At 44.5% G+C, this 18871-nt stretch overlaps 1 protein-coding gene across 1 annotated transcript in view; it reads left to right on the plus strand.

The window, feature by feature from the left end:
• Positions 1-18871, plus strand: part of LOC118382690 (laminin subunit alpha-1) — a 53184-nt gene that overhangs the window by 29024 nt on the left and 5289 nt on the right. The window contains 22 exon segments of the mRNA XM_052503978.1: positions 2788-2930; positions 3076-3286; positions 3515-3671; positions 7894-8104; positions 9017-9133; positions 10881-11044; positions 11235-11373; positions 11622-11724; positions 11843-11959; positions 12134-12316; positions 12585-12739; positions 12917-13060; positions 13303-13584; positions 13765-14037; positions 14211-14355; positions 14543-14684; positions 14906-15020; positions 16619-16786; positions 16931-17082; positions 17469-17648; positions 17871-18060; positions 18189-18295. Of these exon segments, the coding sequence (XP_052359938.1) occupies positions 2788-2930; positions 3076-3286; positions 3515-3671; positions 7894-8104; positions 9017-9133; positions 10881-11044; positions 11235-11373; positions 11622-11724; positions 11843-11959; positions 12134-12316; positions 12585-12739; positions 12917-13060; positions 13303-13584; positions 13765-14037; positions 14211-14355; positions 14543-14684; positions 14906-15020; positions 16619-16786; positions 16931-17082; positions 17469-17648; positions 17871-18060; positions 18189-18295 (3598 nt within the window).

An 18871-nucleotide genomic window follows, 5' to 3' on the forward strand; every position in this document is an offset into this window, starting at 1 on the left:
GGTCAACAAGGCGGTCATGTCTAGCATTGTACAAATCCTCATATGAACAGCAGCCATTCACAACATGGGCAATGGACTCCATTACATTTGACTTATGTAGAATACAAAATGGGTTCATGGTTTGAAGCGTACCAGAGGGCTAGATTATATTTTGTTGGTAGAACTTGCAGCCTCACCTTAACAGTAAAGATGAGAATGTCCTCGCCAATGGAAGCATTCTGGAGATGGAAGCATTCTGGAGATGGAAGCATTCTGGTACATGGAAGCATTCTGGTACATGGAAGCATTCTGGTACATGGAAGCATTCTGGTACATGGAATGGGAGACAGAGTGGTCAACCCAGTCCAGTGTTGCAGTAGCTGCATCCGTCTGAAACCAAGGAGTGTTGTCCTGAATGTAGGATGAGATGTTCCATCATGGGTGACAGAAGCCTTCATAACACCACAATCTGCCACAACTGTATCAGAGGCAGTCACTGGCTCAGTTTCCATATCAGTCCATGTCCACCTGAGCTCCACTCCAGTCTGGTTGCACAGGTCATAGAGGTCCGGCCAGGCTGACCAGACACCAACGCAGCCCGAGTGTCCAGTTTTCCACTGGCCTTCCTACTGAAGCCCAGGAAGTTGTCCTCAGTGTCCCTGGTATGTGGAACCTTCTGCCTCTTTAGGTCCCGAAGGAGGGAAGATCTGGCTAACTCCTTAACTGTCACATTGTCACAGTTGAGCATGTTCAACAGGTGAGGCAGTCTGGTAGCAGTGTAAATCCACTCAATATTCAGGACACCTAAACCCTCCTCTCTTTGACTCAGGAAGGCAACGTCACATGTGGCGTGTGTGTTGAAGCATAGCCACTTTGTCATCACTTGAACAGTTCTGTTATTCATTTTCCTCAGAACCTTCTGTGGAAGAGGCACTTTCGCAAGCAAATCTTTACCAGGGCCACCTGTCTCACAGCTTCTAGATTCATGACCACGGGCAGAGGGGGAAATGTCAATCATATCAAGACTGGTTGGATACACGCGGACAAGCTCCTCCACTTGTTCCCCCCACTCGCCGGCAACATTAAACTCATGTCCAAAATAACTACAGTTGAAGTTGGAAGTTTACATACACCGTAGCCAAATACATTTAAACTCAGCTTTTCACAATTCCTGACATTTAATCCTACTAAAAATTCCCTGTCTTAGGTCAGTTAGGATCACCAGTTTATTTTAAGAATATGAAATGTCAGAATAATAGTAGAGAGAATGATTTATTTCAGCTTTTATTTCTTTCATCACATTCCCAGTGGGTCAGAAGTTTACATACACTCAATTAGTATTTGGTAGCATTGCCTTTAAACTGTTTAACTTGGGTCAAATGTTTTGGGTAGCCTTCCACAAGCTTCACACAATAAGTTGGGTGAATTTTGGCCCATTCCTCCTGACAGAGCTGGTGTAACTGAGTCAGGTTTGTAGGCCTCCTTGCTCGCACACGCTTTTTCAGTTCTGCCCACAAATTCTCTATAGGATTGCGGTCAGGGCTTTGTGATGGCCACTCCAATACCTTGACTTTTTTTTCTTAAGCCATTTTGCCACAATTTTGGAAGTACGCTTGGGGTCATTGTCCATTTGGAAGACCCATTTGCGACCAAGCTTTAACTTCCTGACTGATGTCTTGAGATGTTGCTTCAATATATCCACAATTTTCTTTCCTCGTGATGCCATCTATTTTGTGAAGTTCACCAGTCCCTCCTGCAGCAAAGCACCCCCACAACATGATGCTGCCACCCCCGTGCTTCACGGTTGGGATGGTGTTCTTCGGCTTGCAAGCCTCCCGTTTCCTCTAAACATAACAATGGGCATTATGGCCAAACAGTTCTATTTATGTTTCATCAGACCAGAGGATATTTCTCCAAAAAGTACGATCTTTGTCTCCATGTGCAGTTTTTAATGGTGGTTTTGGAGAAGTGGCTTCTTCCTTGCTGAGCGGCCTTTCAGCTTATGTCGATATAGGACTTGTTTTACTGTGGATATAGATACTTTTGTACCCGTTTCCTCCAGCATCTTCACAAGGTCCTTTGCTGTTGTTCTGGAATTGATTTGCACTTTTCGCACCAAAGTACATTCATCTCTAGGAGACAGAACACGTCTCCTTCCTGAGCGGTAAGACGGCTGCGTGGTCCCATGGTGTTTATATCCCAGGCCAACGCCAGCGTCTCTATCAGAAGCTTCTAAAGCCATGACATAATTTTCTGGAATTTTCCAAGCTGTTTAAAGGCACAGTCAACTTATTGTATGTAAACTTCTGACCCACTGGAATTGTGATACAGTGAAATAATCTGTCTGTAAACAATTGTTGGAAGAATTATTTGTGTCATGCACAAAGTAGATGTCCTAACCAATTTACCAAAAGTATAGTTTGTTAATTAACAAGAAATTTGTGTAGTGGTTGAAAAACGAGTTTTAATGACTCCAACCTAAGTGTATGCAAACTTCCCACTTCAACTGTATATGTTTCGTGACGAGAGTAGACTTTGTTGGTGTATTCATTAGTGTAAATGTTGGGGGCATATCAGTTCTAGACTTGTACCAGCGGTTACCTCTGCTGCATCTTTCATACACACACGCACGCACACGCACACACACACACGCACGCACGCACGCACACACACACACACACACACACACACACGCGCACACGCACACGCACACATACACATACACATACACACACGCACTGCGGTAATGTCCTAATTGAAATCTGATATCCTGAACTCCTTCCTCTCCCTCCCTCCCTCTCCCCTTAGCGTGTGATGATGAGTGTACGGGGGTCCTCCTGGATGACCTGGATGCATTAGAGAGCTCCTTCCTGTCTGTCAACCTGACCGGGGTCATCCTGTCCCCCTACAGCACACTGGTCAGCCTGGAGAACGACACACGAGAGGTCAAGGTAAAAGAGGACTCATGTTATACCTCTCTGTCTAGGAGGTCAGGAAGTCACCTTTTGAACCCCCTGTCTTAAGTTCAGAAGTACTCAGTACACATTCAATGAGGGAAAGACTGTTGTAACACACTTGACCTCATTTCTCTCCTAGAATCTGATGTCTTGGGAAAGTAGCCCAGCATATCACCTGAACAGGGTGGAGGAGGACTTGACAAATCTCACCCAGGACATAGACGGACTGCTACGGCAGGCTACAGGGCTGTCTGCTGATGGAGAGGAAGTGGCTCAGTCCACAGAGAACAGGGTTACCCAGGGGGCCAAGTTTCTGGAGTACATCACCACCATTCACACTGCCATACAAGGTACAGCAAATAGCAACCGCACAACATGCATTGCTATGTTTTTATATTCCATCTTAGGTTTCCATAGGAAATGTGTAACTTCAAAGTATGCCCCTTTAGTGAACAATTTAATGTTTTGTGATATTGAACAATATTTGTGATATCTCCTGGTTGAGTAAAAGTTAAATATTTTTGTTCATAAGACAAATGGTTAACATCAAAGCCCTTCCCTCTCTGTGATTGACTCAGTCCTGGCGGAGGAAGCTGCCGGTCTGAACAGGACAGAGAACTTGGAGAAGGACGAGGCTAACAGCACACGTCTCTGGGAGCAGGTGGCGGCCATGTTGGAAACCATCACATTAGTCAACCTATCCCAGGCCAACGCCAGCGTCTCTACAGAACTCAGGTCAGTTAATGTTAGTAATACTGTTTCTAGTCATACTGGGGTGATTGACTATAGGCCTACTGTGTAACACTGTTATGAGCTGTAATGGTGTTTAGTAAAGCTGTATTAAAGTTTAGTTACTACACTATAGTACATTAATACTATGGCGTATTAATGTACTCGCCGTGGACTGGAAGAAACCTTTTCCTTTAAAAAGTCAGATGAGAAGTTTAAACTGCTTTCACTGGAACAGGCTCAGATCCCTGTAATTTGCTTGAAGAAAAGACTCAGGAAAAGGGGCCGCAGATCGGGTTGCCTTCTGAGAATACGTAGGCGAGTGAGTACTCCTACGATTAAGATTATCCTACCAACAGGACATTAAAAACTGTAATATCTTATGTTTCACCGAGACGTGGCTGAACGAAGAAACGGATAATATTGAGCTGGCGGGATTTTCCATGCCCCCGGCAGAACAGAGAAGCTACCTCTGGTAAGACGAGGGGTGGAGGTGTGTGTCTTGTGGTGAATAAGAGCTGGGGTGCGATCTCTATCTCTCTTCTCTATTAAAGAAGTCTCGAGGTATTGCTCGCCTGAGGTAGAGTACCTTATGTTAAGCTGTAGACCACACTATCTACCAATAGAGTTCTCATCTATATTATTCGTAGCCGTCTATTTACCACCACAGCACGAAGCTGGTACTAAGACCGCTCTCAACCAACTCTATAAGGCCATAATCAAAGAAGAAAATGCTCACCCAGAAGCGGCGCTCCTAGTGGCCGGGGACTTTAATGCAGGCAAACTTAAATCAGTTTTATCACATTTTTACCAGCATGTCACATGTGCAACCAGAGGGAAAAAAATCTTAGGCCACCTTTACTCCACACACAGAGATGCATACCAAGCTCTACCCCACCCTCCGTTTGGCAAATCTGACCATAATTCTATCCTCCTTTTTAATTTATCCATTATTTTACCAGGTAAGTTGACTGAGAACACATTCTCATTTACAGCAACAACCTGGGGAATAGTTACAGGGGAGAGGAGGGGGATGAACAAGCCAATTGTAAACTGGGATTATTAGGTGACCGTGATGGTTTGAGGCCTCGATTGGGAATTTAGCCAGGACACTGGGGTTAACACCCCTACTCTTACGAAGTCCCAAGAGCCATGGGATCTTTAATGACCTCAGAGAGTCAGGACACCTGTTTAACGTCCCATCCGAAAGACGGCACCCTACACAGGCACCCTACACCAATCACTGCCCTGGGGCTTTGGGATATTTTTTTTAGACCAGAGGAAAGAGTGCCTCCTACTGGCCCTCCAACACCACTTCCAGCAGCAGATGCAGATTATACACTACAGGACTTTTTTGCTAGCACAGACTGGAATATGTTCCGGGATTCATCCAATGGCATTGAGGAGTATACCACCTCAGTCATCGGCTTCATCAATAAGTGCATAGACGACGTCGTCCCCACAGTGACTGTACGTACATATCCCAACCAGATGCCATGGATTACAGGCAACATCCGCATCGAGCAAAAGGCTAGAGCTGCCATTTTCAAGGAGTGGGAGACTAATCTGGACGCTTATAAGAAATCCCGCTATGCCATCAGACGAACCATCAAACAAGCAAAGCGTCAATACAGGATTAAGATTGAATCATACTACACCGGCTCTGATGCTCGTCGGATGTGGCAGGGCTTGAAAACTATTACAGACTACAAAGGGAAACCCAGACTCGAGCTGCCCAGTGACGCGAGCCTACCAGACGAGCTAAATGCTTTTTTTGCTCGCTTCGAGGCAAGCAACACTGAAGCATGCACGAGAGCACCAGCTGTTCCGGATGACTGTGTGATAATGTTCTCCGTCGCCGATGTGAACAAAACCTTTAAACAGGTCAACATTCACAATGCCGGTGGGCCAGACGGATTACCAGGATGTGTACTCAAAGCATGCGCTGACCAACTGTCAATTGTCTTCACTGACATTTTCAACTTCTCCCTGATCGAGTCTGTAATCCCTGTGCCCAAGGAAGCGAAGATAATCTGCCTAAATGATTACCGCCCCGTAGCACTCACGTCAGTATCCATGAAGTGCTTTGAAAGGCTGGTCATGGCTCACATCAACAGCATCCTCCCAGACACACTAGACCCACTCCAATTTGCATACCGCCCCAACAAAACCACAGATGTCGCAATCTCAATCACACTCCACACTTTCCTTTCCCACCTGGACAAAAGGAACACCTATGTGAGAATGCTATTCATTGACTACAGCTCAGCGTTCAACGCCATAGAGCCCACGAAGCTCATCACTAAGCTCAGGACTCTGGGACTAAACACCTGGATCCTGGACATCCTGACGGGCCGCCCCCCAGGTGGTAAGAGTAGGCAACAACACGTCTGCCATGCTGATCCTTAACGCTGGGGCCCCTCAGGGGTGTTTACTTAGTCACCACCTGTATTCCCTGTTCACCCACGACTGCGTGGCCAAACACGACTCCAACACCATCATTAAGTTTGCTGACGACACAACAGTGGTAGGCCTGATCACCAACAACGATGAGACATTCTATAGGGAGGAGGTCAGAGAACTGGCAGTGTGGTGCCAGGACAACAACCTCTCCCTCAATGTGAGCAAGACTAAGGAGCTGAACGTGGACTACAGGAAAAGGCGGGCTGAACAGGCCCCCATCTACATCGACAGGGCTGTAGTGAAGCGGGTCGAGAGTTTCAAGTTCCTTGGTGTCTATATCACCAACGAACTATTATGGTCCAAACATACCATGACAGTCGTGAAGAGGGCACGACAAAACCTTTTCCCCTTAGGAGACTGAAAAGATAGGTCCCCCAGATCCTCAAAACGTTCTACAGCTGCACCATCGAGAGCATCCTGACCGGTTGCATTACCGCCTGGTATGGAAACTGCTCGGCATCTGACCATAAGGCACTACAGAGGATAATGTGTACAGCCCAGTACATCACCGGTGCCAAGCTTCCTGCCATCCAGGACCTATATAATAGGCAGTGTCAGAGGAAAGTTTACTCTGCTAGCGCACGGCACGTGGTACCGGAGCACCAAGTCTAGCACCAAAAGGCTCCTCAACAGCTTCTACCCCCAAGCCATCAGACTGCTGAACAGTTAATACAATCGCCACCGGACTATTTACATTGACCTCTTGAGCACAGCTGCTACTAGCTATTTGTTTGTTACCTATGCATAGTCACTTCTCCCCCACCTACATGTACAGATTACCTCAGCTATCCTGTATCCCTGCACACTGACTCTGTACCGGTGCCCCTCTATATAGCCTCATTATTGTTATTGTTATTGTGTTACTTTTCATTATTACTTTTTATTTGAGTCTACTTGGAAAATATTTTCTTCTTCTTGAACTGCGCTCTTCGTGAAGGGCTTGTAAGTAAGCATTTCACAGGGTCAATCTTCAATGAGTTTAAGTTTTATTTTTGTAATAAAAAGTTGCTTCCAGAGCCAGTTTGGAACTTGGTAGAGAACAGATGATTTTTACGCGCTACACACTTCAGCACTCAGGGGTCCTGTTCTGTGAGCTTGTATGGCCTACCACTTTGTGGCTGAGCTGTTGTTGCTCCTTCACAATAACAGCACTTACAGTTGACCGGGGCAGATCTAGCAGGGCAGAAATTTGACAAACTGACTTGTTGGAAAGTTAGCATCCTATGACGGTGCCATGTTGAAAGTCACTGAGCTCTGCAGTATGGGCCATTCTCCTGGCAATGTTTGTCTATGGTGATTGCATGGCTGTGTGCTCAATTTTATACACCTGTCAACAACATGTGTGGCTGAAATAGCCGAATCCACTCATTTGAAGAGGTGTCAACATACACTGCATGCCCCCCTCCCTTTTGTACACTGCTGCTACTCAATGTTTCTATACATAGTCACTTCACCCCTACTGACAGTACTTGTACAAATGACCTCAACTAACCTGTACTCTCGCACACTGACTCGGTACCAGTACCCCCTGTATATAGCCTCATTATTGTTATTGTGTTGCTTTTTATGATTATTTTTTACTTTAGTCTATTTGGTAAATACTTTCTTAACTCTTCTTGAACTGCACCGTTGGTTAAGGGCTTGTAAGTAAGCATTTCACGGTAAGGTCTACAATTGTTGTATTCGGCACATGCGACAAATACAATTTGATTTGATTTTGATTTGATTCATTCATTTTGAAGTGACTAATCCACCTGTACCACAGTGCTACCGAGGCTCTCCTCCAGAGGGTACTGGAGGACCTTCTGGAGCCCCAGGGGGCGATAGAGTCCCAGACCCTGAACATCTCTAACACCCTGACTGAACACCACCAACAGCTAGAGGATGCCCATGCCCTACTGATGACTGCCAGGGAAAACAACAACCACACACACACCCTGCTGGGGAGCATCTACACCAACCTGCCAGAGTACCACGTGAGTACACTTACTATAATCACTGTACTTACACTCACTATAATCACTCTCCCAAACGTCCTATGATCACTGTACTCACACTTACTATAATCACTGTACTGAGTACTCACACTCACTATAATCACTCTCCCAAACTTACTATAATCACTCTCCCAAACTTACTATAATCACTGTACTGAGTACTCACACTCACTATAATCACTTTCCCAAACTTACTATAATCACTGTACTCACACTTACTATAATCACTGTACTGAGTACTCACACTCACTATAATCACTCTCCCAAACTTACTATAATCACTGTACTCACACTTACTATAATCACTGTACTGAGTACTCACACTCACTATAATCACTCTACCAAACTTACTATAATCACTGTATTCAGTACTCAAATATTAATTTGTTCCTTGTGCTGTTGGACTACTAAATTGTATCAGTATATGCACTTATCTATCGAGTGCAGTTGGGACAGTGGTCGGTTGTGAGTGAATGTATTAATGTCCTCTATGTTGTTAGTGTGTGCATCATGATGGACTGAGTGGTTTAAATGTGCCTGATATGAGAATGTGTGTATATATCTGTATCCTGGATGGACAAAGTTTTATTCTATTACATGTATTCTATTATATTTGTCTATAATCTGCACTTACTATATACTCAATATACTCAAGTACTTTAACGTAACATAAATAACATGTAGTCGAGTTTGCCAATATTGTTGATCTGTGCCAAATCATATCAGGTCACTTTTATTCAAATGTAGGAATATACACGTACAATGTAGTCAAATGTACTTTGCGAAGTGATTTGAATTCGACTTTTGGTCATCTTCAAACATCGTAACTGTAGAAGGTCTATACATTTCTCCTGTAGTTGTATTTAGACTGTGTTGTCTCTGTGTGCGTAGGGTCTGAAGCAGAATGTGAGCCGGCTGAACCAGACAGCAGAAACCCAACTAGAGGAGACTCAGGACATCCTGGCTGATGCTGTCAATCTAGCAGAGGACATGAGCAACGGCACCTCTGTAAGTCACACCATAACACCACATTACCACCATATCCATATCAAATACAGGGGATATATATATGTAGAACTGCAATAAAGTAGCATCCCCCTATTGTGTGAATGTGGTGATTTCATCTTTATTTAAGCAGGAGGTCACTTTACATAAAAAAATGTTGTTCTATGTTTTAAAAAGACTGTATTGCTAGTAGAGTCTGTGTTTTAAAAAGACTGTATTGCTAGTAGAGTCTGTGTTTTAAAAAGACTGTATTGCTAGTAGAGTCTGTGTTTTAAAAAGACTGTATTGCTAGTAGAGTCTGTGTTTTAAAAAGGCTGTATTACTAGTAGAGTCTGTGTTTTAAAAAGACTGTATTACTAGTAGAGTCTGTGTTTTAAAAAGACTGTATTACTAGTAGAGTCTGTGTTTTAAAAAGGCTGTATTACTAGTAGAGTCTGTGTTTTAAAAAGACTGTATTACTAGTAGAGTCTGTGTTTTAAAATGGCTGTATTACTAGTAGAGTCTGTGTTTTAAAAAGACTGTATTACTAGTAGAGTCTGTGTTTTAAAAAGGCTGTATTACTAGCAGAGTATGTGTTTTAAAAAGACTGTATTACTAGTAGAGTCTGTGTTTTAAAAAGACTGTATTACTAGTAGAGTCTGTGTTTAAAAAAACTGTATTACTAGTAGAGTCTGTGTTTTAAAAAGACTGTATTACTAGTAGAGTCTGTGTTTTAAAAAGACTGTATTACTAGTAGAGTCTGTGTTTTAAAATTTATAAAGTAGAGTCTGTGTTTTAAAAAGATGTATTACTAGTAGAGTCTGTGTTTTAAAAGGCTGTATTACTAGCAGAGTATGTGTTTTAAAAAAGACTGTATTACTAGTAGAGTCTGTGTTTTAAAAAGACTGTATTGCTAGTAGAGTCTGTGTTTTAAAAAAACTGTATTACTAGTAGAGTCTGTGTTTTAAAAAGACTGTATTACTAGTAGAGTCTGTGTTTAAAAAAAACTGTATTACTAGTAGAGTCTGTGTTTTAAAAAGACTGTATTACTAGTAGAGTCTGTGTTTTAAAAAGACTGTATTACTAGTAGAGTCTGTGTTTTAAAATGGCTGTATTACTAGTAGAGTCTGTGTTTTAAAAAGACTGTATTACTAGTAGAGTCTGTGTTTTAAAAAGGCTGTATTACTAGCAGAGTATGTGTTTTAAAAAGACTGTATTACTAGTAGAGTCTGTGTTTTAAAAAGACTGTATTACTAGTAGAGTCTGTGTTTAAAAAAACTGTATTACTAGTAGAGTCTGTGTTTTAAAAAGACTGTATTACTAGTAGAGTCTGTGTTTTAAAAAGACTGTATTACTAGTAGAGTCTGTGTTTTAAAAAGGCTGTATTACTAGCAGAGTCTGTGTTTTAAAAAGACTGTATTACTAGTAGAGTCTGTGTTTTAAAAAGACTGTATTACTAGTAGAGTCTGTGTTTTAAAAATACTGTATTGCTAGTAGAGTCTGTGTTTTAAAAAGACTGTATTGCTAGTAGAGTCTGTGTTTTAAAAAGGCTGTATTACTAGTAGAGTCTGTGTTTTAAAAAGACTGTATTACCAGTAGAGTCTGTGTTTAAAAAAAACTGTATTGCTAGTAGAGTGTGTTTGAACTGGTTTCTGTGTGTGTGTGTGTGTGTGTGTGTGTGTGTGTGTGTGTGTGTGTGTGTGTGTGTGTGTGTGTGTGTGTGTGTGTGTGTGTGTGTGTGTGTGTGTGTGTGTGTGTGTGACCTGTACAGCAGCTGGAGGGGGCCAAGGACCAGCTGGAACAGTGGAACCCCATGTTGAGGAAGCATGTGGACACTCTGGTAATGGAGCTGAGGAAGAAAGATGCTCTGGAGCTGGTCTACAAGGCTGAGGACCACGCCCGGGAACTCAGCAAGAAGGCCCAGGGTCTGCAGAGGTATGTGTGTGTGCCGGCGGTCAGGCGAGTGTGTGTGCGTGAACTTCAACATATGTATCTTTGTCTATGCATTTCAAAATGCCTCATCATCACAAACATTAGGCCATAGAAAAAAGACTAAATAGATATAATAGCCATGTCGTCCATACATGTACAGTACATCAGCCGAACTTCCTCTTCCTGTATGTAGCTCTCTAATGGAGGTGATGAATACCACTCTGAACGCCACCAGCGCAGAGCATGGCGACTCTAACATCAGAGCTAACGTCCAACCTGCAGAGGAGATGGCTAACCTAGCCAACCTGACTGCTACTATGGCCCTCAATATGGTGAGTCAACACTCATTTAGTGGACATCAGTATCAACATCAAATAATAGAATAACTGGTCCCAAATCTGTTTGTGCTGTCTATGGTCATCGTCATGCCAAACACCATAGGATTTTGCAAAGAAAGCACAAAACAGATCTGGGACCAGGCTATAGAATAACCACTGCTACGTTGGATATGAAGTGTGTTGTGGGTCAGAAACCTGCTAGCTATAGGAGTATCGTAAATAACTGTGTGTGTTGACTGTAGATTGTCCAGCCAGAGGAGTCTTTCACTGATCTGGGATCTGAGGCTGTGCAGCGTAGTGAGAAGATTCTGGCCGAGAGTCTAACCCTGAGAAACAGCACTGAGGGTGAGTTGGAGTATGCACACACACGCACGCACGCACGCACACACACACACACACACACACGCACACACGCACACAGTGCCTTATGGTAGTAAATTATATATGTGTGTGTCCTCCCTAGGTCTCCTGGCTAACATCAGTGATGTGACAGATAGAATGGCCTTGCTGAAAGAGAAACTCTGTAACACCAGCCGTCTCATCCCAGAGCAAGGCGCCCTGCTCCACAGCCTGCCCAACGGTGAGTGGCACTGCAATCTGCTGCCCTGTCAACTCAACTGTCCTTTTATATATCCTTTCTGCTTTACCTTACTGTAGACATATGTCATATATTTAACACTTTATCACAAACTCAGAGGCACGCTAGACAGTGGGGAAACAGTTTGTGTGACGTTGCCTCTGCTGCCCCCTATAGGCACCAGTGAGCAGGTGCTGGACGCCAAGGAGCAGGCTGCCTTGGCCAACACTTCCCTACAGAGGGCGCTGGAGCGCCTGGAGGAGCTTCGGGTCAGACTGGAGAAGTCCAGCACGGCTGTGGCCCAGGCCAGAACCAGCATCTCCAACACCAACCAGCTGTTCTCCGACTCACAATCCACTGGTGAGACTAACACATCATTCAGACATCCAACTATGGTCCGAGCTGGATTATAGCCAGCAACTTTGTAATGGAAGCGGTTTTCATCTTTGCTTCCATCTTTAAACGACACCACATTTAAAGCCAAGTAGTGCCCCAAATACCTGTCATGTTATCATGTTATCTTGTCATATCACTTTAGAGGCAAATTTCTAGAAATATTATGTGACTAACAGGAATGAGTAAGATGACGTAAGTATCATGAACCTGTCCTGTCTGTTGTCCCTCTCAGCCAGTACAGCTGAGTCTAAGCTGAAGGAGGCAGAGAGTCGTACAGAGAGACTGTATGACCGTCTCAAACCCCTCAAGACCCTGGGGGAGAACCTGAGCAGAAACCTGTCTGAGATCAGAGAGATGATCAACCAGGCCCGCAAACAGGCTGCCTCTGTTAGTCAATTCTACACACACACACACACACACACACACACACACACACACACACACACACACACACACACACACACACACACACACACACACACACACACACACACACACACACACACACACACACACACTGCTTTCAATTGTAATACTGTTTATGTCCTGCTCTCTCCTGTATAGATCAAGGTGGCAGTGCTGGCAGACAAAAACTGTGTGAGGGCCTACACACCTGAGGTATCCTCCAGTAACTTCAACACTCTTACCATGACCGTCAAGACCAGCGAGCCTGACAACCTGCTCTTCTACATGGGCAGCAGCTCCAGCGTAAGTCACACACTGACACGTGCTGAATATCCCACGACGTACCTAATCATGATTACCCATAAGTCAGTTTTAAACTTAAGTCTACTGTATATAACCTACCTCCAACCAGATGGTTGATTTATATCTATCTGTAAACTCCCCTCCACAAACACTTTATCATGTCAATGTAAGGTGTAACCACTATAACCATATGGCTCTCTGACATGTGTAAAGTAAATGTATAATTTTACGCTGAATATCAGGTGGACTTCATGGCGGTGGAGATGCAGCATGGCAAGGTGGCGTATCTGTGGGACGTGGGTTCAGGCCACGCCAAGCTGGAGTACCCCGACATCCAGATCAACAACAACAAGTGGCACCACATCAACGCCACGCGCTTTGGGAGGCACGGCACACTGTCAGTCCACCAGCTGGAGTCAGAACCCCTGCCCGCGGTCAAGACCACCTCACCAGGCTCCGCTACGATCCTGGAAGTCAACAAGTCCACCCTGATATTCGTTGGTGGCCTGGGAGGCCAAATCAAGGTACGGTATTAAGATCTGTCTTGGGGTTTTTCACTCAGCCATGGTTCTAGCCAGCACCTTGGGTCCTTGAGAACTTGAACTCATTCAATTCAAGTTGAGTCAACATCTCTCATGATGTTTCCTCCACTAATAAAACAGTGTAATCTAACACAACTGATTCAATCTATTTTGTGTCTACAGTCCTCTGTGGTGAAAATGACCCAGTTTAAGGGCTGTATGGGGGAGGCGTCGCTCAACGAGAAGAACATCGGGCTGTGGAACTACGCTGAGAGGGAGGGCCAGTGTCGCGGCTGCTTCATGAGTCCGCAGACAGAGGAGACGTCCTTCCACTTTGATGGCAGTGGTTACTCAGTGGTAGAGAAACCCCTCCGCTCCACCTCCACCTCCATCGTCATGCTGTTCAAGACCCTCTCCCCCAACGGCCTGCTGCTCTACCTGGCCTCCAACGGCACGGTACGCTTCCTGCTGGCCCACACACACACACACACTACAACCACACTGAACAGTCTGTATTTATAGCCTAGTTAGCATATAGTGTTCAGCTATTATCATCTGATGTGTCTAAATTCCCCTATGGGGACAATAAAGATTGATTGATAGATTGATGTGTATATTTGTCATTCCAGAGGGACTTCCTGTCCATTGAGCTGGTGGAGGGCCAAGTGCGTCTGACCTTTGAACTGGGCTCTGGCCCTCTGACCCTCACCTCCAACAAAGCCTACAACACCGGCAGCTGGTACAAGATCACCCTACAGAGGAACAAACGCAAAGGTGGGTCAAAGGTCATAGGCTCATATTTATATTGTAGAGTTGACAACTAAACAATGTTGGGGTCACATATTCTTCTTCTCATTTCTCCCTTGCACTTTATGGACACACTATTCATACCCCTATTGTGTTGTAATTAACCTGGTATAATGTCTATGTCATGTAAAGTATTGTATCTCTCCCCTCCTAGTTTATATGGCGGTGATGGCGGCAGACAACTCATCAGAGAAAGAGATCATGGAGGCGGAGTCTCCTGGGACCGCCTCTGACCTCAACCGCTCCGACCTGGACCCAATCTACATCGGGGGACTGCCCATGTCTCGCCCTATCAGGTACTGGAACTACTTTGGCGCATACTTCACCTACCTGCAAGATATTCCTAGTTGATATGCATTTGTATTGCGCTCATTAATATATTTTTGGTGGAGCTCCTACTGCATTATGTAAATATTGAGCTTAGTGTGTGAATTGGTGTATTTTTGTATTTTTTTTAGTTTTTTTCTACATGAAGTAAAATAAACGAGGTAAATTGTGAATTTAATTATTTTTGCAGGAGACAAGTAGTAGCACGGTCCTATGTGGGCTGCATCAAAAACATGGAGATTGCCCGCTCCAACTTTGACCTGCTCCGAGACTCCTATGGTGTCAAGAAAGGCTGTGTGTTAGAGGTAAGAAAGGCTGTGTGTTAGTGGTAAGAAAGGCTGTGTGTTAGAGGTAAAAAAGGCGGTGTGTTAGTGGTAAGAAAGGCTGTGTGTTAGAGGTAAAAAAAAAGGCTGTGTGTTAGTGGTAAGAAAGGCTGTGTGTTAGTGGTAAGAAAGGCTGTGTGTTAGAGGTAAGAAAGACTGTGTGTTAGTGGTAAGAAAGGCTGTGTGTTAGTGGTAAGAAAGGCTGTGTGTTAGTGGTAAGAAAGGCTGTGTGTTAGTGGTAAGAAAGGCTGTGTGTTAGTGGTAAGAAAGGCTGTGTGTTAGTGGTAAGAAAGGCTGTGTGTTAGTGGTAAGAAAGGCTGTGTGTTAGAGGTAAAAAGGCGGTGTGTTAGTGGTAAGAAAGGCTGTGTGTTAGAGGTAAAAAAAAAGGCTGTGTGTTAGTGGTAAGAAAGGCTGTGTGTTAGTGGTAAGAAAGGCTGTGTGTTAGAGGTAAGAAAGACTGTGTGTTAGTGGTAAGAAAGGCTGTGTGTTAGTGGTAAGAAAGGCTGTGTGTTAGTGGTAAGAAAGGCTGTGTGTTAGTGGTAAGAAAGGCTGTGTGTTAGTGGTAAGAAAGGCTGTGTGTTAGTGGTAAGAAAGGCTGTGTGTTAGTGGTAAGAAAGGCTGTGTGTTAGTGGTAAGAAAGGCTGTGTGTTAGTGGTAAGAAAGGCTGTGTGTTAGTGGTAAGAAAGGCTGTGTGTTAGTGGTAAGAAAGGCTGTGTGTTAGTGGTAAGAAAGGCCGTGTTAGAGGTAAGAAAGGCCGTGTTAGAGGTAAGAAAGGCTGTGTGTTAGTGGTAAGAAAGGCCGTGTTAGAGGTAAGAAAGGCCGTGTTAGAGGTAAGAAAGGCCGTGTGTTAGTGGTAAGAAAGGCCGTGTGTTAGTGGTAAGAAAGGCTGTGTGTTAGTGGTAAGAAAGGCTGTGTGTTAGTGGTAAGAAAGGCTGTGTGTTAGTGGTAAGAAAGGCTGTGTGTTAGAGGTAAGAAAGGCCGTGTTAGAGGTAAGAAAGGCCGTGTTAGAGGTAAGAAAGGCCGTGTGTTAGTGGTAAGAAAGGCCGTGTGTTAGTGGTAAGAAAGGCTGTGTGTTGGTGGTAAGAAAGGCTGTGTGTTAGTGGTAAGAAAAGCTGTGTGTTAGAGGTAAGAAAGGCCGTGTGTTAGTGGTAAGAAAGGCCGTGTGTTAGTGGTAAGAAAGGCTGTGTGTTAGAGGTAAGAAAGGCCGTGTGTTAGTGGTAAGAAAGGCCGTGTGTTAGTGGTAAGAAAGGCAGTGTGTTAGTGGTAAGAAAGGCTGTGTGTTAGTGGTAAGAAAGGCAGTGTGTTAGAGGTAAGAAAGGCTGAAAGTAAAGAACCTTTCTTCAGGGGCCTTCTTCCTCTCTAGACAAATTAAAGGTAGACTCAGCAATATTGGGAAGAGTGAATAGTGACAGTGACAGTCTTGGCATTTTAATTTTGCTGTTGTCGATTTCTGTAAAGAGGAAGATGCCCAGCAGTACATGATAATGGCATATTGTTGAGTCATCTTACACTGAATGTAAAAACACTTTCCATATTCTCTATGAGTAACTTGTGTGTGTGTGTGTGTGTGTGTGTTCCAGCCCATCCGCAGTGTGTCTGTACTGAGAGAGGGCTATGTGGAGTTGCCCTCTGTTTCTCTCGACCCCCAGGGGGAGCTGTTGGCCTCCTTCTCTACCCGCAATGACACTGGCATAATCCTGGCAGGCTTCAGCAAGGCAGGCACCCGCAAAAGCAGACAGGCTCGCCAGGTAAGGCCACAGATATACTGTGATAAACAATTAGACATTATAAGAGCTCATACATGTTCATTCATAATACATCTTTATAATGTTGCCAAAATCACTTATGGTTCAACCGCATTTTGACCATGTTTTCTGTGTGTTTGTGTCCAGCCCTTCCTGGCAGTCATGCTGATTTCGGGGCGCTTGGAGGTTCATGTCAACATGGCAGAGGGCGGGAGCGTCCACAAGGTTGTGGTCAAATCACACTCTGGGAGTTTCAGTGACGGACAGGAGCACTCGGTCATCTTGCAGAGGAACAGGAAGTGAGTGGCACCAGGAAGAGGGACTGATTAACCTGTAACATCTGTCATGATTTCATGCTGATGGATGGCTCAGTCATTATAAATGATGTCATTTGAAATTATACTTCCGCACACAAAATGTTCTCTGCCTTTGTCGTGTTGTCTGTGACCTTATTCAATAACTTTCTATGCTGATGTTATACATAGGATGGATATATATAACAACTGTCATGGGATTAAATCAACTTTGAAATGGCCGTTGAACAGCAGTAAATATTGCAGATTGTATCTTTTAATAATCATGTTGTCCAGTATGGAATAATATACAAGTCTATTCTAAGATGAATAGCACTGCGTTGTTATTATTGACACGTAGTAACTTACCACTGTCTGTGTCATCCATCCAGGATGCTGGTTGTACTAGTGGATGAGGACCACCAGGAGATGGTACGTCTGTCCTCGGAGAAGGCCTCTCTGACCCTCACCTCTCTGTACATGGGCGGAGTCCCACCAGCAGAGGGCGCCGGGCTGCTCCGAACCACCTCCTCCTTCTACGGCTGCATCAGGAACCTGGCCCTGGACTCCAAGTGAGTTACACACCCAATACACAACGATACTTCATTTGTCACACTGTGCTGGAGTAATTGATGTTTTTAATCGAGGATGCCATAAGTACGTTTGCAAGACTAAGCATTATCTCAAGGAATATTTTTTGGGGTCGCTGGTAACAAGGAGTATGGCATCCTTCCTCAATTGGGGCCTTGATGGTTACTCTTTGGTCTGACCCATGTTGTGCTGTGTCCCTATAGGTTGTTGGACCTGTCAGCTGCTGTGAGGTACCACAACGTGGACATGGACAGCTGTCTATTGGAGGAAAGGCCTAAAAGGGTCCTCCTACCTGATGACACTGACCTAGATGCCGAGCCCACTCCGGACCCTGCCAGAACCCCTTCACCAGCCCCCGGCCAGCTCAGCGCGCTCACCCCCGGCACACTCACGGTACAGCAGACACACACACACCTCTTATCTGTTGGGATTTACTGTGCTGCAGCTCTTCAAACAGGTCACCATGTTGTCACAGATAGTGTTGTCCGTCATCGTTCTGTGTTCCCTCTGTTTGTCTCCAGTGTGCATCGCTGGACAACACCTCATCCATCCCAGAAGCCCAGCAGTTTGGCATCTCCAGACATAGTCACATGGTCCTCAGCATCAACCCCAACACAGTGAGGAGGAGGTCAGTACTGACAGCTGGCTCGTTGAACTACCCTCTCCAAAACATGTCATATGGCACAGCATTGTTTTTATCATAGAGATTATATTCTATGTCATTTCTATGATTGTCACAATTCTATATTAATTTCTTTAGGGATTCTCACTTCATAGTGTTGTATCTAATTTGAGTCATGTTAGCCTTGATATCAGTTGGCCCATAGCTAGTTGTGTAAAACCGGTTCAAGCCAGCATTCCAGTACATTGAAATGGCGTAGGAAGGTGTTCTAGCTGCTTAGCTAATACTTTGCCTTGGTGTGCTCTACAACCATCATACTAAGTACTCTTCCTGTAATGGAGAGCATAGTCCTATACTTTTGGCCATGCAGTGTATGTGGACACCCCTTCAAATAAGTGGATTCGGCTATTTCAGCCTTATAAAATTGAGCACACAGCCATGCAATAACCATAGACAAACATCGCCAGGAGAATGGCCCGTACTGAATAGCTCAGTGACTTTCAACATGGCACCGTCATAGGATGCCAAGTCAGTTTGTCAAATTTCCGCCCTGCTAGAGCTGCCCCGGTCAACTGTAAGTGC

The sequence above is a fragment of the Oncorhynchus keta genome, chromosome 4 (assembly GCF_023373465.1).
Source record: "Oncorhynchus keta strain PuntledgeMale-10-30-2019 chromosome 4, Oket_V2, whole genome shotgun sequence".
Lineage (NCBI taxonomy): Eukaryota > Metazoa > Chordata > Actinopteri > Salmoniformes > Salmonidae > Oncorhynchus > Oncorhynchus keta.